The sequence below is a fragment of the Rhinolophus sinicus genome, chromosome X (genome assembly GCF_036562045.2).
Source record: "Rhinolophus sinicus isolate RSC01 chromosome X, ASM3656204v1, whole genome shotgun sequence".
Classification (NCBI taxonomy): domain Eukaryota; kingdom Metazoa; phylum Chordata; class Mammalia; order Chiroptera; family Rhinolophidae; genus Rhinolophus; species Rhinolophus sinicus.
In genome coordinates, this window is record NC_133768.1 from 73,279,709 (window position 1) to 73,305,163 (window position 25,455).

Sequence of the window (25,455 nt, forward strand, 5' to 3'; positions counted from 1 at the left end):
AAAACTGTGTGATACTAATTTTGCAATAGCCAAAAAAGATCAAAGGAACAAAAGAGAGAACCCAGAAAAACATCCATGCATACATGAACATCTGATACTTAACAGAGCTCGCAATACAATAACAGTTCAAGAACAACATTTTCAAAATATAGTGTCGGAATAGAGGGTGATCTATACAGAAAAAAGAGAGCGAAAGAGATAAAGTAAAGCCCCACTTCATACCATAGACATAACTCAATTCCGGGTGGATTAAAGATATACCGTGTTTCCCTGAAAATAAGACCTAGCCGGACAATCAGCTCTAATGAGTCTTTTGGAGCAAAAATTAATATAAGACCCGGTCTTATTTTACTATAATATAATATAATATAATATAATATAATATAATATAATATAATATAATATAATATAATATAATATATAATATAATAAATATAATGTAATACCAGGTCTTACATTGATTTTTGCTCCAAAAGATGCATTAGAGCTGATCATCTGGCTAGGTCTTATTTTCGGGGAAACACGGTAAGTGTGAAAGAAAAAAAAACATAAAGCTTTTAGAAAAAAGAACACAATCTTCTTGAGCTTATGTAGGAAAGGCTTTATTAAGCAAAGCACAGAAAGCACTAAGTAAAAAGGAAAAAATTAATACATTTTAATTACATAAAAATGAATAACTTTTATTTATTAAGACACCATAAATGCAGTGAAATGATAAGCCACAGCATGGAAATAGACATTTTCAACACATATAACCAACAAAGAGTAAGTATCCACAATAAAAAAGAACTTGTATAAATTTATAAGAAATGCATGTAAGATTAGAGAAGCGATTTGGAGATAGAATATTCAGGACATACAACCATAACACTTTCCTAGCTCCCTCTTTGTTGCAGTACTGAAAGTAAGTAGTAGCACTGAGCTCTGCCACATCTCAGGGCTTTGGGGCTAAGTTACTGCTTTGATACATGCCAAAAGTGACCTCTGAACCAAGACTCCATCTGGATACAGATACAGACAGATGCAAAAACATTCAGGGAGGAAACGGACATTTCCACATTTGCTAAGTGGGTAAAAGAATCAAGTAGCCATTTCATAAAGGAGGCTATCCAAATGGTCAATAAATATGAGGTCTCCAACCTTATAAGCTATCAAGAAAATGAAATTAAAACCACAATGAAACAAACAACACAGACCCAGGCTCCTGAAAAATATCAATGTCTTGAAAGACCGACAGACAGACACAAAGACAGTGGAACTGTTCTAAAGCAAGGTAAATGCAACGTGTAATCCTTGATTGCATCCTGGATTTGAAATTGAGAAATTTAATTACAACCTGTATAGTAGATAATATTAGTGTAGGAATATTTAATATTTTAAGAGAGATCATAATACTGTGATTATATAGGAGAATATCTACATTCTTAGGAGATACATAATGAAGTATTTAGGAGTAAAACTCTTAATGTCTGAAACGTACTTTCAAATAGTTTAGCAATAAACAAACTACACACCTTCTCCTGTAGAGGAGGAGAGAGGTAAAGTAAATGTGGCAAAATACCAACAGTTGGGAAATGCAGGTGAAGGATATGGGTGTACTATTATTTCAATTTTTCTCCACGTTTGAAATGTTTTAAAATAGAAAGCTGAAGAAAATAGCACTTTACTAAAGACTAGTAAACTAATACAGACTTTGTACTGGGAAATGGGGTGCCGTTGTAACAAATACCTAAAAATGTGGAAGTGGCTTTGGAATTCGGTGATGGGTAGAGGCTGCAAGACTTTCTGAGCTGCCTGACAGCAAAATGTTGGTTGCTTTGAAGAGAGTGTTGGTAGAAGTAAGGATATTAATACTAGCGGTTCTGGTGAGTGCTCAGGAGGAAGGAAAGAGGACAGTAGAGAAAGCTTTTATCATCTTAGAGAATATATATATATATATATATATATATATATATATATATATCATCATCATGAACAGAATGTTGCTAGAGAGATGAACATTAAAATTTATTCTGGTGAGGCCTTAGAAGGAAATGATGGACATGTTACTGGACACTGGAAGAAAGGCGATCTTTGTCATAAAGTGGCAGAAACTTGACTAAATTGAGTTCTGTTTTTGGGTGGAAAGTATAACTTATAGGTGATAAACTTGGATATTTAGCTGAGATTTCCAAGAAAAGTGTGGAAGATGCAGCCTGGTTTCTCTCAGATGATTATAATAAAATGAGAGAAGAGAGAAATAAATTGAGGAAGGATCTGTTTAAAAAGGAACCAGCATTCGATGATCTGGAGAATTTTCAATCCATCTAAGATAATGTGCTCTGGAAACAGGGCCAGTGGTGTGGATAGACAAACTTTCACTGAAGAGATTAGGTGTGTGACTCATGGATCCAAGCAACCACCTTAGTAGAAGCCAGGAATAGAGAGAAGGGGCTATCCAGAAAGGATCTGTGGAGAGCACTCATAGCTAATGGTTTCAAATTCTTGACATACGTAAGACAGACAAGTTTTTGAGAATTTTTACCAGCAGAAACAATGCCAGCCTGGTGTGAAAGTGATACAGACAGGACAAAATGAAGGAAGCATGACTCCGAGAGCAAACCCATTGATGCAAAAGCCAGAGGATGGGGCTGCAGCTACCATGCAAGGTTGAGAAGGTGGGGCTGTACCAGAGGGCCCAAAGAACAAGAGGACAGAGGACAGAGCACTGAGCCCAGAGCATTCACTATTCTTAGACCTTGAAACCTAACAGAATTTGCTGTGCTAGGCTGCTAACTTGCTTTAGACCAGTAATCCCTGCATTCCTTCCTTTTTTGCCCTTTCAGAATGGGATTGCCTATCCTATGTCAGTCTCACCGCTGTATTTTGGATGCAGATAACTTGTTGAGTTTCGCAGATCTCTGGACAGAGAAGAATTTTGCCCTAGGATGGAACACACTCAGAGCCTCACGGACACCCCATTTAGTTGCTTCAGATAATAAGACTTGGGACTTTTTGACATGATATTTAGATGAGATTTGGGACTTAGACTTCATGTTGGAATAGATTAAGATTTGGGGGGATGTTGTGATGCAATGAATGTATTTTGCATGTGAGATGGATATGAATTTTTGGAGGCCAGAGGGAGGATTGCACTAGGTTGAATAGCACACCTTCAAAATCCAAATCCATTCAAAGCCTCAGAATGTGACTTTATTTGGAAATAGGGTCTTTGCAGATGTAATTAGTTAAGATGAGGTCATCCTGGATTAGGGTGGGCCCTGAACCCAAGACTGGTGTCCTTATAAGGCCATTTGAAGACAGAGACACAGACACAGGAGGAGACTGCCATGTGAGAATGAAGGCAGAGACTGGAATGACGCATCTACAACACCAAGGAATGCTGGCAACTACTAGAAGCTAAAAGACAAGGAAGGATCTTCTTCTAGAGCCTTCAGAAAGTGCATGGCCCTGCTAACACATTCATTTCAGACTTTTTAGCAACTAAAAGAACAATAGCAACTATTGTTCTAAGCCATTAGATTTGTAGTAATTTGTTATGACAGCCCTAGAAAAAATAATAGTGATTACAGAAAACTCTCTCAAGAAATTTTGTTACAGTGATAAAGAAAAACTATTGATACACATGATATGAATCTCAAAAAGGTCATGCCCAGTTGAAGCAGCCTTACGAAAAGAATGCACAGTGTACGGTTTCAGTTATCTGAAGTTCTAAAATACGCAAAACTAATCTATAGTGAAAAAAATTAAAATACTAGTCATCTCTGGGAGGGTAGGGGTGGGAATTACTAAGAAGTATGATGGAAGTTTCTGCAGTGATGGAAGAGGTTAGGTTACACCTCATGCAGTGGTATGCTGGAGATGGGTTAATGATTTGCACCTCTCTTCCCAACTCCATATTCAGTGATAATACATTGGTAAATTAAAATCAGCCATGGTAGGAGTGTATAAACCATAAAAGCTGGCAAATGATACAAATCAGAGCCTTTTTTTCCCTCCAGGAAAGCTGGCTACTAAACATTTACCAACACATCACTACAAAGATATACACATTGACTGCATGCAAATTTTACATCAAAGAAAAATGTAAATATTTAATTCTAACTAACAATATGCATACTGATATATTTAGGGGGAGGCATGTATTTACGTTGACAATTTATTTTAAATACATTAATAAAGTAAGATATGTTGACAGATGGATAGAGGGACAGACAGATATGTGATAAAGTAGACTATTAATGGTAGAATGTAGTCGGTGATATAATGGATGTTTGTGATAAAAATTATTTCAGCTTTTTTGTGTATTTGAAAATTTTCATTAAAGATTGGAAAAACACCTTTTCCCATTTGGATATCAAAAATATTAACATGTACTTAATCCTATTCTCTTTAGGGGCTTCAATTTTTACATTTCATTTTTTAAATTGATATTATTGTAGATAGTGAAGTGAGAGGATCTAAATCTACTGCTTGCTAAACAATTGAAGGGAATTTTTTGTTTTTATCATTTTTTAAAGATGGTTCATGGTAGGAGTATGTACACCATGGAAAATGGAAAATGGTACAAATCATGTTAAAATCCTGAAAGGAAAGAAGCAATATGGAGGATCATTGACTGAGGTCCCTGGGGAAAGAAGAGGGACAGGATCCAGAACAAATGTGTGAAGATTAACCTTGGGCAGTAAGGACTTTCTTAGCACTGAATTGGAATGGAAAAAAATGAGGGTTAGAATGCAGCATTAGTAGCCTCAGGCAGAAAGTGGAAGAAGGTTCTTGCGGATGGCAGTGTTTCCTTTGAAGTAGGAAGGAAGACTGCTAAAAATAGTGAAACAGTAGAATAAGAAAGAGTAATGAAGATCTCAAATAGTACTTGTAAGGGATGAAACAGAGAGCTGACTAGGAACTAGGAGAGAGATTGCTGAACGCGGAGGAAGGCTCTAGACAATACCAGAGATGAGAAACTTGTAGAGGTGCTAATCAACAGTTATCTGATTTTTTTTCTAGTAGTGCTCAAAAGCCACCACGCAGAAATAAAGAAGGCAATTAGTTGGATTGATTCAGAATTGAGGTTTTGCTGGGTGGGTATGATTCATAGACAAGGAAACAAGGAGAAAGATTTATTGGCAAGAACCCGGGTAAATAATGGATGGTGGAGTCTAAGTGAGATGTGGAAGGAAAAGAAGACAAGAAGGGAATGACAGATTGGAAGAAAAGTAAAAGGTCAAGGAATTGGAAGATTTCAACAGGGTTGAAGACATGGTATAATGTGTGTTAAGAGAGTTCTGAGAGCCAAAAGGATTAAAAAAAGGTTGTGGTCACAGAGTAATATACTGGAGTTTAAGATTCCAGAGGAAGTATATTTTTAGAGGTAATATATGTTGTTTTAAGGTTAGAAAATGGGAAATGTGTTACTCGCCCCAAAACATTTATCTCAAGATATAGTAAAATCACATTTAATAAACCAAAAGTATTTTCAAATCACATATGCAAGTGACATGATCAATATCACACGTATAAGAACAGACCTAAATTTAAGTCCTAGCACAGCCATTTAATAACTGATCTTGAGAAAGTCACTTATCCCCTCAAAAGCTCAACTGTTATCTGTAAAATGGGTATAATACTGCCACTATCTCATAGGGATATTGTAAGGTTTAAATGAGTTAATGTGCAAAATGCTTATTAGCATAAGGACTGGCACAAATAGGCCTTCAAAAACTATTAGCCATTAGGACTTCTGTTTCTGGATAAGATGAAGTAAGCACACTTCATCCTGTACCTCTCACTGAATACAGTTATAAAATCTAGAATGTCTGGAGCATTTGAAGACTGTGAAAAGTACACGGTAGCAGGTGGAATAGGTAAGAAGCCCCGAATTTGTAATAACAAAAGACCCATGCCCAGACACAGCCTAATCAAATTGCTGAAAAGTAAACAGAATGAGTAAAAAAAGACATTTTATTAATAATTGGAAAGGACAGTCTTTTCAACTAAAGGTACCAAGACAATTGGACATCCATATGCAAAGAGATTAATGTAGCCCTAACCTTGCACCATACATGTAATTCAGGAATTAATTCAAAATGGTTCATAGACCTACATGAGCTAAAAGCATAAGGTATGAGCTAAAAGTATAAATCTTCTGGAAGAACACATTGGAGAAAATCTTGCTGACCTTGGGTTAGAAAGAAATCGGAGTCACAGGGTTGAAAGTAGAAGTGACTTAAAAAATATTAGTAATAAAGACTTCATCAAAATCACAAACTTTTAAGCTTCAGGAGATGCCATCAGAGAGGTGACATCAGTGAAGACGGCAGAGTAAGGACCCCCTAAAATTCTCTCCTCCATAAAAGCAATGACCAATACTGGCAGAAACTGTTAGAACCAACTTTTTCAGAACTCTGGAAATTAACCAAAGGCTTGCAGCAATCTGGGGAACATTTACTCAAGAAAAAAAAAAATCAAGATTTATTACTGAGCTGAATCTCAGTAAGAATACTAAGTTTTGTGGCATTTTAACATGCCCTTTTTGCATCTTTCTCTCCCAGGTCTGTGGTAACCTTGAAAACCAACCACCTCAAATCATAGTGGAAACCAGCAGCCTGGCAGCCACTGGAGAAGGAAGAATGGGATTGGAGCTCCTTCAAAGCACCATTCGCAGATAATTTTTATTACTTGACCTGTCTTCTGGTTCCCTGGAAGATCCCATAAGCAATGCTATTTTCATCTGGCCTGACTCAAAGCTCACCCAGCCTTTCCCCCCACAACTCTTGTCAAAAACAATCAGAGGCAGTTGCTGAGTTGAGGCAAACAATAGGTTAACCAAAAAGCTTGGAAGGAAATCCTGGGAAATGAAATGTCCTTAGGAGGCTCTGAAAAGCTCCAATATTATTTCTAGGAATCTAGCAGGCCACACACATGCATAGGGACGTCCACATGGCCAGAGCTTTGTGAATGCTCAAGAAAGACCTGAAAAAGTCTTAAGCTCTCACCTCTGACTAATCTTGAGTCTCTGAGCAAAGAGAAAGTGAAGGCTAATAAAATTGTAAACTGCCTGGCTGACTGCTGAAGATGTGCTCAGCTGGCACACAAAATCGCTCAGTACTGGGAAAAGTGCTAGTTCTAGACATAATTAAAACATTGTGTGAATTTAAAGAAGACCACATATTATACAATTCAATTTATACGAAATGTCCAGGATAGGTGAATCCATAAGGACAGAGTGTAGGTGAGTAGCCGCCTGGGTTGGGAGTGGAAATGGACTGAGAGTAATCTCTGGGGTGATGTAAATGTTTTAAAACCAGACTGTTGTGTTGGCTGACCAACTCTGTAAATTTACTGCAAATCGCTCAATTGTATATTTAAAATGAGTGAGTTTTATGGTATGTAAATGATAACTCAATACAGAAATGAAAAAAATGACCCAACTACATTCCATGAGAAACTCACTCTTTTAAAAAATATACGAAACTCACTTTCAAATATAACATAGGGTAAAAGTAAAACAGAGAAAAAATATTTCTGGAATGTTGGAGTAAGGACCTCTGAAAATCTGCTCCTCCATAAAAGCAGAAGAACACTGGCAAATATTATCAAAATCAAACTTTTGATAAGTCTGGAAATTAAATAAAGGCTTGCAACAATATGAGGAACAATTATTTAAGAAAAACAGCCAAGTATCAATACTAAGAGGAAGATTTGCTGCATTTTAATTTTCCATAATCCCATTTCCCTCCCTCTCTCCACCTTTGCAGTAGCCTTGTAAACCAACAATCTCGAAACTATGGTTGTGGTAAAAAACAGTAGCTTAACTGATGACAGAGGAAGCAGAGCAGTTCTGGAGCTCCCTCAAAACCCCAACCTAAGAGAACTGTCACTGTTTCACTTGTCTAGCACTGAGATAGGTTAGTTAGCTTGTTGTTAGGTAGACAGGAAGGTCCCTGGTAAAATAAACAAAGACAGCCATATCCTGAAACTCCAGGTTCTGAAATGGCTCATTCACTCCAAGACAAAATGTAACGGGGCCTCTATCTCGTAAATCCCTTTTGGCCAAAGGGAACAGATCTGATAGATGGGAATGGGTTATTTTGTTAATCCCTTCAGGATGGGCAAAAAACAAAAACAAACAAACAAAACAAAACAAAACAAAAACCCTGATAGAAGAATTCCATTAGAAGGCGCCCGCTCCCTTCTCCAAGCAGACAAGGGAAGATATAAAAATAAGAGCCTTTTTGTCCCACTTTGGGCACCCCGGTCTGGGACCCCCTGTCCTTCGAGAGCTGCAACTCTTTACTTTTAATAAACTATCCTCTTTTGCAACTCCTCGCCACTCCTTGGTCTGTGCTTCCATTCTTTGTAAGACACGATCCCGGTACTCACAGAAATTTCCTTCATCAGCACCTCAATGAAAAGCTCCATTTGAGGGTGTTTTTCACTTGGTTCATATCTCACCCTGTGGGAAAAGCCCATCCCTTGGGCATTTGTTCAAAACAAATCAATGAGGATTAACATTGCAGCTGCTTGGAATGACATTATCAGTGTGGCTAACAAGAGGCTGACAAAAAACTTTAAAAGGAAATATAGGGAATGAGCATCACACTTTCTGATTTCACACATATTACAAAGATGCAGCAATTAAAACAGTATGGTACTAGCTTAAAGTCAGTCATATAGACAAGTGGAACAGACTAGAGAACCAGAAATAAGCCACACATATATGGTCAACTGACCTTTGACAAGGGTGCCCCTTATCTTACACCACTCACAGAAAATCAATTCAAAACGGATTAAAGACTTAAAATTAAGACCTGAAACTCTAAAAGTCCTAGAGGGAAACATAGGGGAAAGGCCTCTTGACAGTGGTATTGGCAATGAGTTCTTGGATATAACCTCAAAAGCATGGAAAACAAAAGCAAAAAGAGGTAAGTAGGACTATATTAAACTAAAAAGCTTCTGCATAGCAAAAGCAACAAACAATAGAGCAATAAGGCAACCTACAGAATGGGACAAAATATCTGCAAACCTTATATCTGATAAGGAGTTAATATCTAAAACATATAGGGAACTCCTACAGCTCAATGGCATAAAAAACAAAACCTGATTAAAAAGTGGGCAAAGTATTTGAATACAGTGGTACCTCGGTTTTCAAATGTAATTCATTCCAGAAGACCATTCAAGTTCTGAAATGTTTGAAACAGCCGACAACTAGGCCTCAGGATCTTGCACTCGGCGGAAGCCACATGAAATGTTCAACTTCCCAGGCATGTTCGAAAACCGAAGCATTTACTTCCAGGATTACGGCATTCGTAAACTGAAATGTTCATCAACAGTGACGTTCGAAAACCGAGGTACTACTGTAAATGTTTCTCCACAAAAGATACAGAAATAGCCAACAGGTGCTTGCCATTACTAATGATCAAGGAATGCAAATCAAAACCACAATGGGAATAAAAAAAAAAGTCTTAGTAAGGATCTGGGAAACCTGGAACTCTTGTACACTTTTGGTAGGGATGTAAAATGGTGTGACTGCTTTGAAAAACAGTATGGAGGGGGGTTGGGAAGCTGGGTGAAAAAGGGGAAAGCATTAAAGTACCAATTGGTACGTACAAAATAGTCACGGGGGGATATAAATTACAACATAAAGAATATAGTCAACAATGTTGCAACAACTATGTGTAGTGCTTGGTGGATACTAGACTAATTGTGGGGATCACTGCATAAATTATATAATTGTCTAACCACTATGCTATACACCTAAAATTAGTATAAAATAATATTGAATGTCAAATGTAACTGAAAAAAATAAACAATTTTCAAAATGTATGGAGGTTCCACAAAAGATTAAAAATAGAAATGCTATATGATAAAGCAATCCCACTTATAAGCATTTATCCAAAATAATTGAAATCAAGGTCTCCAAGTGATATCTGCACTCACATATTCATTGCAGTATTGTTCACGACAGCCAAGATGTGGAAACAACCAAACATCCATTGACAGATGAATAAAGAAAAGTGGTATATACATACCATGGGCCTTAAAAAAGAAGGAAATCCTGCTATATGTGACCTTTGAGGACATTATGCTAGGTGAAATAAGCCAGTCACAAAAGGATAGATACTACATGATACAACTTATATGAGGTACAAAAATAATCAAACACATAGAAGCAGAGAATATAATGATGGTTGCCAGGGGCTGGCAGAAGAGGAAAATGGGGAGTTACTACTCAATGGTTATAAAGTTTCAGTTATGCAAGATGACTAAATTCCGGAGATTTGCCCTACAATATTACACCTATAGTTAACAATATTGCATCGTACACTTAAAAGTTTAAGAGGTAAATCTCATGGTAAGTTCCTACCATAACTTAAATGAAAAAGAAAAAAATGCAGAACAAGATGTCCATATCAGGCTTTGAGAAGTTCACACATATTACTGGGACTCTAGAAGGTAACGGACAGGTACAGTGCTATGTGTATGCCCAGGAAAGTTAGGGCCTAAGAAGTCATTAATCTCTCTCCTCTGGCTGACTGTGAGGGTCTGTGCAAGCAGGAAGTGAAGTCTATGGCAGAGCTGAAAACTGCCGGAGTATTGAGTGACCAAACACACACACACACACACACACACACACACACACACACACACACGGCCCCTTGGCAAAGGCTGGGAGACTTTTTGGTTGAAGGCACTTAAGGAATACTCCAGTCATTAACAGACCACTATGCTAACTGAACTGAGACTTCAGTGGCTACACATGACAAAGAATTAAAAATTTATAGACTCAGTCCACTAAAGTCACTAAACAAATAAATAGCAACAACAACAAACTCTAGGTGGGGTGGGTTGATTGATTTTCAGAGTTGTCACATTGTATTATTTTAAATGTCTAATTTTCAACAAAAAAGTTAGAAGACTGTATATTTGTGACCCCTTCCCAAATTCATATGTTAAAACCCTACCCCTCGGGCTGGCCTGGTGGCTCAGGTGGCTGGAGCGCCATGCTCCTAACGCAGAGGTCGCTGGTTGGATTCTCACATGGGCCAGTGAGCTGCGCCCTCTACAGCTAAGATTGTGAACAACAGCTCTCCCTGGAGCTGGGCTGCTGTGGGCAGCCGTGAGCTGCCATGGGCTGCTGAGTGCTGCTGCGGGCTACCGTGTGCTGCCATGAGTGGCTAGTGGCCAGTGTGAATGGGCGGCAGTTTTCATGAGCGGCCGGCAGGCGGCAAGAGCTGCTGTGAGCATCCGACCGACGACTGGTGACCGACTGCGTCAGCCGTGGGGAGCGTAGGGCTCATAATACCAGCATGGGCCAGGGAGCTGTGTCCTACACAACTAGACTGAGAAACAACGGCTTGAACCAGAGTGCCAGGAGAGTTGGAAGAAGGGGGAAATAAATAAATAAATTGGGGGGAGAAAGATGGTGCTTTAAAAACAACAACAACAACAACAAAAAACAAAAAACAAACAAACAGAAAAACCCTACCCCTCAATGTGACGGTAATGGGAGGTAGCGACCAGAGAGGTCATAGATGAGGTAATGAGGGTGGAGCTCCACCTCAGGAATGGGATTAGCACGCTCCGAAGAGTCATCAGGGAGCTTGCTTCCCCTCTCTGCTCTCTGCGATGTGAGAATCCAACAAGAAGTCAGCAGTCTGCAATCCAGGAGAGGACTCTCTCCAGAACCTGATCGTGCTGGAACCCTGATCTCAGACTTCTAGCCTCTGCTTCCAGAACTGTGAGAAATAAATCTATTGTTTATAAATCACCCAGTCTACAACACTTTGTTACAGCAGTCTGAGTTAAGATGAAGACACTGCAAAAAAACAAGAACAAAACACACAAAAAATCCCACAATATAAATAAGAAAGTACGGCCCATATACAAAATTTGATAGAAACTATCCTGAGGAAGCATATTCGACTTCTCAGACAAAATTTTACAAGAGTTATTGTAAGTTCTTCAAACAATGAAAGAAAATCATGTATAAAGAACTAAAGGATGTTCCAGAATGCCTTACCAAATAAGGAATAAAAATAAAGATAAAAAAATTATAACAGAGAACCACATAGAAATTCTGGAATTGAAAAATACAATAACTGAAATGAAAAATGCACTAGAGAAGCTCAATAGAAGATCTGAGCTGACAGAAGCAAGAATCAGCAAACTTGGAGATATGTTGACTACCTTATCTGAGGAAGATTACTCAATTTGAGAAGACGAAAGAAAAAAGAATGAAGAAAAAACAACAGAGCCTGAGAGACTTGTGGGAGACCAGTGAGCATACCAACATATGCATAATGGAAATCTCAGACGGAGAGGAAGGGGCAAAAAGAATATTTGAACAATTAATGGCAGAAAGCTTCCCCAAATTGATGAACACTATTAATCTCCACATCATAGAAGCTCAACAGACTCCAAGTAAGATACACTCAAACAGACCTACTTGGAGTCTGTCCCAAGAGACACTTCGGCATGCAGCCAAACTGTCAAAAGCAAAAGGTGAAGTATGAACCTTGGAAGCAGCAAGAGGGAAGAGACTGATCATGGACAAAGGGGTCCTAAGAATAACAGCTGACTTCCCAACAGATACTACAGGGGCCAAAAGGCAGTGAGATGATATAGTTGATGTGTTGAAAGAGAAAGAATGCCAACCCAAAAAATTCAATGACAGGCAAAAAACTATAAAACTGAAAGAGAAATTAAAACAAGCCAAGATAAACACAATCTGAGAGAATTCATTACGAGAAGACCTGCCCTATGAGAAAAACAATAGGAAGTCTTCAGGCAGAAATAAATGGACACTATACAGTAGCTCAAATACACACCAAGAAAGAGCACTAGTAAAATTGACTACATAGGTAAATATAAAAGACAGTATATATGTTTTTGTCTTTGTAACTCTTTTTCTTGTCCTATCTGACTTAAAAGACAAAAGATAATTGCATAAAGCCATAATTATAAAACTGCTGATGGGCTTAAAATCTACAAAGATGTGATTTGTATGACAATAAGCATACAGAGGAGGAAGGTGAGAACAGAACAAAACAGGAACAAAGTTTTTGAATATTTGAAATTAAGTTGGTATTAATGCAAACTAATGTGTTTAAGCTAAGATGTTAATTATAATCCCCAGGGCAACTACTAAGAGAATAACTAAAAAAAAAATAGTGAAAGAAGCGACAAGTTAATTAAAATGAAATACTGGAAACACCTATTTAACATGAAGGAATAAATGAATAGAGGAATAAAAAAGATACAAGACATATATAAAACGAATAGCAAATGGCAGATGTAAATCCTACTTGAACTAAACACTGCTCAATTGGAAGAATGGATTAAAAAAAAGAAAACCTGATCTAATTAGTTGCTGTCCACAGTTTAGATTTAAAAAAGGTTGAAAGTAAAAGGATAGAAAAAGATATTCCATGCAAAAAAGAATCAAGTAGAGCAAAGTATAAGAAAGTTGAATCTTCTCTTTTTTCCTTGGTAAGTCTAGCTAAAGGACATGAATTTTGTTGATCTATCCAAAGAACCAACCTTTGGTTTGAATTTCTCTATTTTTTAATTCTCTATTTCATTTATGTTTGACTCTAACCTTTATTAATCTCCTTCCTTCAGTTTGATGTGGGTTTAGTTTGCTATTCTTTTTGTAGTTTCTTTTTTTAATTTTAATTTTTTAAAGAGCAGTTGAAGGTTCACAGCAAAACCAAACACTCCCCTATCCCTACACATGCAGTCTCCCCCATTATCAGTATCTCCCGTCGAGAGTGGTCCATCTGTTACAAATAATGAACTTACATTGGCACATCATAATTACCCAGCCTATAATTTACATGACAGTTCTCTCTTAGTATTATACATTCTATGGGTTTGGACAAATTTTTAGTTTCTTAAGGTAGAAGTTTGGGTTATCAATTTGAGATCTTTCTTCTTTAATAATATGGGCATTTACACCTTTAAATTTACTAACAATTGTCACCCCAATAAACTTTAATTTTTAAAAAATCCCCTTAAATACTGCTTTTACGGCATTTCATAAGTTATAATATGCCAAGTTTTATTTTTATTCATCTCAAAGTATTTTCTAATGTTCCTTGTGACTTTTTTTGGTCCATTGGTTACTCTGTAGACTGTTGCTTAATTTCCACATATCTGCAAATTTCCTATATGTCCTATTATTGACTTCCAATTTCATTCCACTGTGAATGGAAGTGGCGAAAGTGGACAACGCTGTCTTATTCCTGACATTGGGGGAAAAATTTCAGCCTTTCACCATTAATTATGATGTGAATTGTTAACACATATATCTGGTCAATTGATTTCTGAAAAAAATGCAAAGGTAAGTAAAAGGAGAAAGAATACTCTTCAACAATTATTGCTGGAATTGGACATTCAAAGGCAAAAAAGTGAACCTTTAACTTAAACCTCACACCTTATATAAACATAAAGTCAAAATGGATCATAGATCTAAGTGTAAAATATAAAACTATAAAACTGTTAGAAGAAAACAAAGAAAAATATTTTTCATAATCTGGTGTTAGACAAAGTTCTTAGACATGAACAAACACAACCCATGATCCATGAAAGAAAAAACAGACAAACTGGATTGTATCAAAATTGAAAACATTTACACTAAGGCAAAAAACTTGTACACTGAAAACTATAAAATGTCATTGAGAAAAATTAGACACAAATAAATGCAAAGACATCCCGTGTTCATGGATTGAAGACTTGATATCTATCGTTAAGATGTCAATACTACCCAAAGTGATTTACAGAGTCAATGCAATTCCTTTTAAAATCTCAATGATATTTTTTGCAGAAATAGAAAAATCCATGCTAAAATTTATATGATATCTCAAGGGACTCCAAATTATGAAAACAATCTTGAAAAAGAAGAACCAAGTGGAGGTCTTACACTTCCTGATTTGAAAACTTACTACAAATCCACAGCAATTAAAACAGTGCAGTACTGGTATAAAGACAGACATATACATCAACGGAACAGAATGGAGAGCCTAGAAATAGACTCTCGCGTTAATGGTCAAATGATTTTCAGAAAGGGTGCTAAGACCATTCAATGGGAAGGACAGTCTTTTTAACAAGTAGTACTAGAAAAAACTAAGTATTAACATGCAAAAAATTAAGTTGGATCCTTACCTTATACCATATACAAAAATTAATTCAAAATGGACAGAAGACCTAAATGTAAGAGCTAAAACTCTCAGAAGATAACATAGGTGAAAAGCTTTATGACATTAGATTTGGCAGTGACTTATTGTATACGACAGCAAAAGCACAGGTAGCAAAAGAAAAACTTGACAAATTGGCTTCATAAAAAAATAAAAACTTTTGTGAATCAAAGGACATTATCAACAGAGTGAGAAGGCAACCCATCGAATGGGAGAAAATATTTGCAAATCATATATTTGATGAGGGATCAATATCCAGAATATATAAAGAACTCCTACAACTCGACAATAAATAAACAAACAACCCTTTTAAAAAATGGACAAAAGACTTAAATAGACATTTCTCCAAAGAAGATATACAAATGGCCAAAAAGCGCATGAAAAGATGCTCAGCATCACTAATCATTAGGGAAACGCAAATCAAAACCACAGTGAGATACCACTTCACACCCATATGACCATATATACATATACATATACATATATATAACTAATAAAAGAAAATAAATGTTGGCAAGGATATGGAGAAATTCGAATCAATATATGGTGATAGAATCAGAACTGACTCTGGGTGGTGAACACATAATGTGATATATACATGATGCATTACAGAAGTGTACACCTAAAACCTATGTAACTTTACTAACAATTGTCACCCCAATAAACTTCAATTAATAAAAATAAAAATAAAAATAAATTGGAATCCTTGTGCATTGCTGGTGGGAATGTAAAATGGTATTAGTTTCTATGGAAACCAGCATGGTGGTTCCTCAAAAGATTAAACAGTATTACCACATGACCCGGCAATTCCACTTCTGGGTATACACTCTAAAGAACTGAAAGCCAGGACTTGAACAGATACTTGTACATCCAGGTTTATAGAGGTATTATTCACAATAGCCAAAAGGTAGAAGCAACACAAGTGTCCACTGAAAGATGAAAGTTTAAACAAACTATGGTAGACACATACAAGAGAATATTATTCAGCCTTAAAAAGGAAATTCTGACACATGCTACAATACGGATGACCCTGAAGACATTATGCCAAGCAAAATAAGCCAGACACAAAAGGACAAACACTGTATGATTCCAGTTATATGAGCTACCTAGAAGGGTCATATTCAGAGAGACAGAAAGTAGAATGGTGGTTGCCAGGGCCTGGGGAGAGGGAAGAGTAGGGAGTTAAGTGTTTAATGGGGACAGAGTTTCAGTTTGGGAAGATGAAAAAGTTCTGGAGATGGGCGTTGGTGATAGTTGCAGAACAACGTGAATATACTTAATGCCACAGAACTAAACGCTTAAAAAAATGTTTAAAATGGTCAATTTTATGTTAGTTATATTTTACCACAATAAAAAAGACTGCTCTGCAAAAGACAGTGTTAAGAGAATGAAAAGACAAGCTGCAGACTGGGACTAAATATTCGCAAATCAGATATGCAACAAAGAATTGCGTTTAGAATATATAAAGAACTCTCAAAAGTCATCAGGAAGAAAATAAACAACCCAATTAAAAAACAGCAAAAGATTTAAACACACTTCAGCAAACAGGATATAAGGATGGCAAATAAGCATATGAAAAGATGTTCAACATCATTAGCCACTAAGGAAATGCAAATTAAAACTTTAATGAGATACCATGTCACAGCTAATAGAATAACTGAAATAAATGCCAACAATACCAAATGCTGACAAAGATGTAGAGCAACTGGAACTCTCATACATTGCTGGTGGGAATGCAAAATGATTCAGCCACTCTGGAAAATGGTTTGGCAGTTTCTTATAAAGTGAAACAAACACTTACCATCTGACCCAGTAATCCCACTCCTAGATATTTACCTTAGAGAAATAAAAATTTGATGTTCACACAAAAACCTGTACAAGAATGTTCATTATCAGTATTATTCATAATCACCATAACCTGGAAACAGCCCAAATGCACTTCAATGGGTGAATGGATAAACAAACTTTGAAACGTCCACACAATGGAACACTACCAAGCAAAATGAATGAATTATTGATACACACGACTTGGATGAATCTCAAAGGCATAACGCTGAATGAAAGAAGCCAACCTTAAAAGATTACATGTTGTGTGATTACATTTGTATGACATTCTCTACAAAACAAAACTACACTGATGGGAAACAGATCAGTGATTGCTGGAGATTATGGGTGGAGGTGGGGGTGACTATCAATGGACGGTATGAAGAAGTTTTAGGGTGATGGAGCTGTTCTCTATCCCGATTGTGGTGGTGATTACATGAATCTACATGATTTACAATCACAGAATTGTACACCCCACAAAAAATCAGGCAATTCTATTGTAAGTTCATTTAAAAAATAAAAGAAAATATTAGCTATATATCATCATCATCATCATCATAAATAGTTACACTTTACTGATTAATAGAAATATCCAGAATTAGTTGTGAAATATGATCTAAAAATTATTAAGGTTGTTTCATGTCTGGTATAATAACTTAAAAGTACAGAGAAAAAATCAATAACACTAATGTAAAAGCTTTACAACTTCTACTAACTCCTCTCTTTAATAGTCTATATCAGAATAATATGCTCCCTCTGGATCATTTCCTATAAACATTGTCATATACTGGATATGGAATTAAATAAGCACTCAAGTTAGAAGTCTGGGACCCTAGGTCACATTCCTAAATCTAACACTGTAAGAAAACTCTCGACTTGCCTTTTGTGCCTAATTTTATCTTCCTCTTCATTGAGGTCATGTACTTGTCTGCACTTGTCTTTTTGTGGTATGCTGTGAAGGTTTAAAGCAAGGAGTTTCAAAGATAGGAAACAGAACAGATTCACACACCACCCGCCCCCACCCCCACCCCAAATACCAAGCACTGCTCTAAGTGACTCACATGGATTACCTCACTTACTCCTCCTAAGGATCCTGCCATACAGCTAGTACTATTAGTATTCTCATTTTAGAAAGAGACTGAAGCATCGAGGGGTAACTTGCCCCAAATCAGATAGCTAGTAAGTGGGGAACCAGGATTTTCTAGGCAGTCTGCCTCCACAACCTATGTTCTTAATCAGTATGCCATAATGTCTCTGCACAAAAGGCTATTCCTCTCATCTCAGCATAGGTGATTCCCAAGTCTGTAGATCACATTCTGACCTCTTCCCCTGAGCTTCACTGCTGCATTTCTAACTGCCTCGTCATTATCTGCATTTCATGATCCTGCCATTCTCACAAATTCAACATGTTTAAACTCAGACTCATCACCTTTCCTCAAAATTTCTCCATAAAAGCATTCTTCATTTTGCCAAGTGTTAAGTCACACAGCCTTGAAACACCTGGACTGCCTCTGACATACTCCTCTCCACTGACCCTCCTCCTTCAGTCTCAGTCAACAAGTTTTCCCAACTCTTCCTTTGTACTGTCTCATAACCATGCCTACTTCCCTTTCCAAATCCACCGCCATCATTCTAGTCCAGATCTTCATGGCTAAATGACTGTAATACCTCCTACATCACTCTCCCTGCTTCCAGTTCTTCCTCTCTCATCCTGTTTCTTGGTCACCATCCTGATCATGTTCAAATATCACTTTCATCATGTTACTCCTGGCTCAAAAACCTTTAATCACAGCCAAAGTAACTAACCAAATAACTAACTGTGTAGGTCTATACTACCCACCAAAGAAAGGTCAAAATTTTTAGCTACCTCGTCTATCACAACACCCCCAAACGCACCATATTGCTCACACCGTCTGCTGCAACTGAAATGCCTTTCCCTCTCCTCCCTAAAGAAAAGGCAGTATTAAAAAAGCATTTAAATCTTACCTCCTCTGAGAGGCCTCCTTCAGCCATGGCAATGCACAGTGGCCTGTCCCTCCTCTGAACTCCTACAGCACTTAATAACTGTACGTAGCATTGTTACTAAATGTCATGTTTCTTTCTCCAACCAGACTGTAATTGGCGCAAAGTCAGGAATCATTTCTTAAACTTCTGTGCACTTTCCAAAGTGTCTAGCAAAACTTATCTGTTAAACTCATTCTTTCTGGTTAAGACACAGACCATTTATCTATGTATTTTGTGCTAATTTATAGTTCAGCCTAAAGACCTTTTATAATCTAGCCTCACCCACCTTTCCAGTGTCATCTCCCATCATCCCCTGCTATGTCTTATACTACCGTCACCATAATGAACTTTTCATTGTTCCCTAGACACACCAGGTCCTTTCAAATCCTGCTCCTATTCACCCAGTATCTGTAACGCCCTCTCCCCCTTATTTACCTGGCAAATGTCCGTTGATCCGTCAAGACTCAATACAAATGCCAACTCCTGACTCTCCAACTAGACTTAGGTGCTCTATGTTCGGTGCTCTCTCAGCATTTTATTTGCATCTCTATAATAATCATTTCCATGATGAACTGCAACTAACTCTCAACATATATGTCTCTCTCACAGGACTATACATTCCTCAAGAGTAGTGATAGTTCGTCTTTCCTCTACTCCCTTTACTAACTCTTCATATTTAGTGCCCTGAAGTTAAATCTCTCTCTTAGTGAAAGAACATATCAAAGTCAGTGGCGAGCACATACCTTGGTAATAAAGAGCTTTAAGGAAGGAGTGACGATCAGCTCCCTGAAATAAGGAGTTTTCTATTTCCATTTCTCGCCGGGTCAGCTGTTTGCTCTTTGCAAATCTCTGTGGCAGGCAAAGAATGCGCTGACGCTCCGAGATCCTTTCTTCAATATCTTGAAGACGATTCTGTATTGCTTCAGGGGTTGCCCTCAGTTTCGTCCTCTGAAACCAGAGAAATGAGATGGCATATATCATAGGGGACACACCCTGAAAGTGATGGTCTGATGCCTCAAGTAAGAAAGAAGATGATCAGGGCCCAGAGATGAGCATTTATACAGGCAAGCGACAGCTTCTCTTTTACCATGGTCTCTATTCTCGAAACCAAAGATTCAGACGCAAAGCTCAGTTTTGTGAGAACTGAAAATTAAAAGGTTCTCTGCCAAATGAACAGATCTTGCCCTTGACTGTCCAGAAAAAAAAAATTGCCCCACTCACCTTTTCACCTGAAACATGGCTCTTCCAGATCAAGATTTCTGTTTCATTGAGCCCTAGTTCCCTGAGAGAAGCAGTTTCCTGGTCCTTCTCATGCAGTATCTGGAACTGGGACAAAGTCATAGTCCCGGCTGCTTCCTTCCCAAAGGGCTTGTACATAGTACCAGGAGCAAAGCTCTCTTTCTTAGACACACATCTGCAAAGCACGCAAGAAGAGAGTCAGAACATCTTCAAGTTACCACAACTCACAGAAATGGGGCTCACCATTAAAAGAGGCACAACGAAACTCCTCGGCAATTTTTATCTCATGTCCTATTTCTAGGCTGAAGCACCACTGCAACAACATGGAACTCCGCCAACAGTCCCACCACTATCCAGGACTAAGAAATGACTGAATCAAGTCTTTATTTCTCGAGTACCTACTGTGCATCAGTGTGCTAGGTACTGAGGCTTTAACAGTAAAAAGATGAAAATGGTTTCTGCTTTTGGGGAAAAACAGTAGAAGGAGAGGCAAGTAAACTGGGGTCTGTCACCTGGAGATAAGGGCCTATGATACTCTACCTCTTGGCAAAATCAATACCTACTCCTCAATGGAGACAGCGGTATCAAGTTGATGCTGAAGGAGGCTTTTCAGCTGCCTCTCCCCTTCCGTTTCCAACTCCTCCAAGACATGCTCATCACTCTTCACACAGCTGTTTACCCTGCAGTAGATATGGAAGGAGAACTGACTCTGGGTGGTGAACACATAATGCAATATATAGATGATGTATTATAGAATTGCACACCTGAAATCTATATAGTTTTGTTGACCATTGTCACCCCAACAAATTTTAATTAAAAAGAGAATATATACAGAAGTAGAAGAGACAGTGAAATCTCCAAATATATTCTTTACCTGTATTATCTATCAATAGTACCCCATTTGTTCAAAGATCCTTCTTGAACAATTTGTTGCCCTTTATCATTCAGCAAACATTTATTAAATACCTACTTAAACACAATACACTGTGTAAGGTACTGACTGAGTCAGATATTCAAGACATAGTCCCTATCCTCAAACAGCTTGAAATTTACTTAGGGAGAGGGAATATATATGTGTATATGTGTTATGTGTGTGTGCATCGCAGGGAGGTGGGTGGGAGAGAGAGGTCAGGGGAAGGTAAGGGTGGGAGGAGAGGAGAACAATACAGAGAAGCATAGGAGGTCTGACAATTAAGTTCGCAAACTTTGTTGCAATGACGTTGCTAACTTTTTTGATATCAGAGGGATTATTCACTATGAATTTGTACCAAATGAACAAACAGTTCACCAAGTTTACTATTTAAAAAGGCTGCATGAAAAAGTTAGACGATCTGAACTTTTCTGCAATAATACATGGCTCTTGCATCACAATAATGCACCAGCTCACACCACTGTTTGTGAGGAAGTTTTTAGCCAGTAAACAGATAACTAGCTATATTGGAACACCCTCCTTACTCACCTGATCTGGCCCCCAATGACTTCTTTCTTTACCCGAAGATAAAGAAAATATTGAAAGGAAGACATTTTGATGACATTCAGGACATCAAGGGTAATACGATGACAGCTCTGATGGCCATTCCAGAAAAAGCGTTCCAAAATTGCTTTGAAGGGTGGACTAGGCGCTAGCGTCGGTGCATAGCTTCCCAAGGGGAGTACTCTGAAGGTGACTGTAGTGATATTCAGCAATGAGGTATGTAGCACTTTTTCTAGGATGAGTTCGTGAACTTAATTGTCTGACCTCTAATGCCAAATCAGGAGTTTACAGAAGAGATAATTGGGAGCTAGACGGTAAATGAAGACTTCGGAAAGGTAATTCTTAAACTGGCATTTGAAGGACTGGGTGTGATGAAGGAAAGAACAGGGAGAGCAAGTATAAGGAGATGTTTTGGGGGATGAGAAGTTCAATTTAGCTGGCATTCATGTATGAAAGGACTGGGAGATAACTGTGGAGGGGTAATTAAGACTCAAACTGTGAATGGCCTTAAATATACCAACTAAGGAGCCTGGACCTTAATATATAGGTATTAGAATGTAATTTATTAGGCAGCTAAGTAACACGGTACAAGTGATGGTTTAGGAAAAAGAATGTGGTTATAACATGCCTTGTGGATTAATAGGAAGGAAACCAGAAGAACTAGGTGGAAAACTATTTAAATGTATCAAGCATAAGGAGGTAAGGTAGGGGTAAGGGAGAAGTCAAAGATAACCCCCAAATTCAAGCTATGAAACTGAGAGAACGAGGGTATCAATGAAGGAAAGAGGAAGCTCCAAATGAAATAAATGGTTTGGGGAAGGGAAAGTCAGTATTGTTTTAGTCATGTTGAGTCAACTACCTATTACAACTGACAACACCAGCATGAAGTACCAGGAATACTTCAAAGACTTATTGAGTCTGAGGTGACAGTATAAGTGATATTGGCTAAAAGGAAAGTGAGAGATGTGAGAATTGTTGCATAGATGAGAGTCTCAGGCTGAACATGTAAATCTCAAGTCATCTGTATTGTCAGGGTCTGAAGCTGTGAAACAGATCTCCAAAGGAGAGAGCACAGAAACAAATATGAAAAGGGTCACAACATTTTATAGCCTAGGTAGAAATCTAGGTAATGCTAATAACATGAGCTAACTAACTCTAAATAATTGAAAACTCTTATTAGAGTTTAAAGAAATAGCAAAACCATTTAAGTAGGCAACAACAGATTATAAAAGACAAAAACAAAAAAATGAGCTAACTCCACGAGGAAAATAAATATTAAAATGATTTTCTTATAAAATAGCCCTTTACTATTGGGGCCTAGGAAAAGTACCCCCCGTAATTACAAGCAAGCTTCTCATGCCCTAGAAAGACTAAGAGGTATTTCAGGAAAATTTTAAGTATCTTAAGGCCTAGGGTTTTAAAATATCCCTTTTAAGTATCTTAGTTTCATTATTTAGAATTCTGAAAGTTCTTGCTAAGTTTAAAGTGGCTTTGAAATGAATAAACCATACCTAAATAAATCAGTACACATGAATCTCAAAAAGAAATGCTGAGTGAAAAAAAGCAAGTCCCAGAAAAATTCATATGTGTCCATTTATATAAAGTTGAAAAATGGATAAAACGAGCAACATTTTGTTTATGGATAAATTCCTAAGTGGTAAAATGAGTTTTTTAAAAAAGCAAAGGAATGTTTACCACAAAATTCTGGATACTGGTCCCCTCAGGGGGAAGGGGGGAGGAGAAGCAATCAAGAAGCACTGGGGACTTCTAAGGTACTGGTAATGTTCCAATTTTAAAGCTTGTAGTGGGTCTATTATCATTCTTTAAACTATATCTATATAAATATGTATATCTATATATATAATTTTTCATGTATGAAATATATCATAAGAAACATTTTTTAAGAGTCATTTTGAGGCAGGGAAAATCAGAAACAGTTTTTAAAAGATGCAGAAACTGACAGTGCAAGAGAGCAGTATCAGTAAGAATTTTAATAGAGCCCACCCACCGCCCTATTCCAGAGAGATTATTCTACTTGCAGAGTAAATACAAAAGTAGTTTAATAAGGATCCTTTAAAAACGCTTCGTGTGCTATCAATAATTGGGAAGCTCGCTTTCAACAATGACCCAAGTTAAAGCTGCCATTTCCTGCAGAACCAGTAGGGGGAACTGCTTGCAGCAGTGCCATTCTTTTCCTCTAGTACACCGAATAGGTATTGTACGTACTTGCCTTCTAAATTTGTAGAAACAAAGCATACTTGCTTACTTTAAGATTTGAAAGCGCTACATGCTCTTGGGGCCTGAGCAAGTCTCCTTTAATACACAAACACTGCAAATAAAGGCGCCCACCCACAGCATCTTTTCTGAGAACAGGGTGGAGGTGAGGGGGACAAGGAGCTGGCCTGGGTTTCTCCGGCGCTGGGCATCTGTCCGCCAAGACCCTTTCACCTGGGTGGGTCTGTCTGAAACATAAAGAAGCCACAGCATCTGTCCAGCTCCCGGGGCCGGCGCCGTGGCCTAGATGGCTGGGCTGGAAGGGCATTCGTACGGGAACCCGCAGCGGCGGCGGCCCTTCCTGAACTTCCCCTTGCAGGCCTGTCTAGCCTGTCTCCCCTCCTCCCTCCTCCTTTGTCTTCCCGCTCCCACAAAACCGCATCCCGACAACGTGACATACCCCAAACACAAAGTACTACAAGCCATTTTAAAAGTTAAATGGTAGAACAGAGCTTCCGTCGCCGCCTGTTCTCAGACAAACCCTTACCTCTTCATGTTTCCACAGGCCCCTATCTCTAACTTGGGTAAATAGGCCGTGGACTTCAACTCCCAGAACTCTGCGCGGTAGACTCGAAGGGGATTGTGGTGGAGCGCGCGGCTCTGGGAATTGTAGTAGCGCAGAACTTAAAATACTGAAAGAGAAAGTATGTATTCAGTAACCGGTATGTTGTCAATTGTTCAAGTATTTCTCTCGAGTTTCTTGTAGAGGTTAAAGGCAACAACCAAAATATCCAGCTCATAAACCTAGGAGTCACCTTTGACTTCTTGACTCACTCATTCAGTATCACCAAATCCTGGTGCCTCCAATTTCCTTCAGTTGTGTCCCCATCAGCTCTGCTTCTGCTTTCAAAGACTTACTAACCTCCTGTTGTTTCAAGTGGAGCCTTTGGTCCATCCTCTGCAGTGTAGCCAGAATGATCAGACACAGTTTGATGACCTCACTTATACCAATGGTTCTCCTCTATCTGTAACAGAGGCTTACACACAAGACATTTATGTTGTAAGAATCAGAAATCCATACGTATTCAGGCCCGTGACCGTTTTACGGATAATTACGGTGAATCAAGAGAGATGTACAGCATAGCGATTAAGAGCATGGGCTCCGAGTTCCCAGAAATGGAAATACAAATATCCTTAAGTATATGAAAAGAAAGATGTTTAATCTCATAAGTGAGATGGAAATCTCAAAGTACACTGACTGTAAAACACCTGACCTGTACTCCTCAAAATTGTCAAGATCATAAAAAACATGGGAAGTCTGAGAATCCGTCACAGCCAAAGGAACTGAAAGAGACATGGTGATGACAAAATGAAATGTGGTATCCTGGATGGGATCCTGGAACAGAAAAGGAGCCCTAGGAAAAAGAAAAAAAAAAAGGACATATGAATAAACTATGCACTTTAGTTAATAATGAGGTTGATTACTGTTACAAAATACCAGAG

At 38.0% G+C, this 25,455-nt stretch overlaps 1 protein-coding gene across 2 annotated transcripts in view; it reads right to left on the reverse strand.

The window, feature by feature from the left end:
* The window catches only part of RBM41 (RNA binding motif protein 41), a 63,951-nt gene extending 38,773 nt beyond the window's left edge, over positions 1 to 25,178 (reverse strand). The window contains exons 1-6 of one of the 2 annotated variants that reach the window (XM_019717706.2): positions 24,875 to 25,178; positions 24,500 to 24,644; positions 20,828 to 20,944; positions 20,247 to 20,439; positions 19,769 to 19,973; positions 17,902 to 17,973 (exon numbers count right to left, since the gene is read on the reverse strand). In XM_019717706.2, the coding sequence (XP_019573265.1) occupies positions 17,902 to 17,973; positions 19,769 to 19,973; positions 20,247 to 20,439; positions 20,828 to 20,944; positions 24,500 to 24,507 (595 nt within the window). In that variant the 5' untranslated portion in view covers positions 24,508 to 24,644; positions 24,875 to 25,178. The remainder of the gene's footprint in view (positions 1 to 17,901; positions 17,974 to 19,768; positions 19,974 to 20,246; positions 20,440 to 20,827; positions 20,945 to 24,499; positions 24,645 to 24,874) is intronic. The other variant, XM_019717707.2, reaches the window with a different exon arrangement.
* Positions 25,179 to 25,455: the final 277 nt, after the last annotated feature.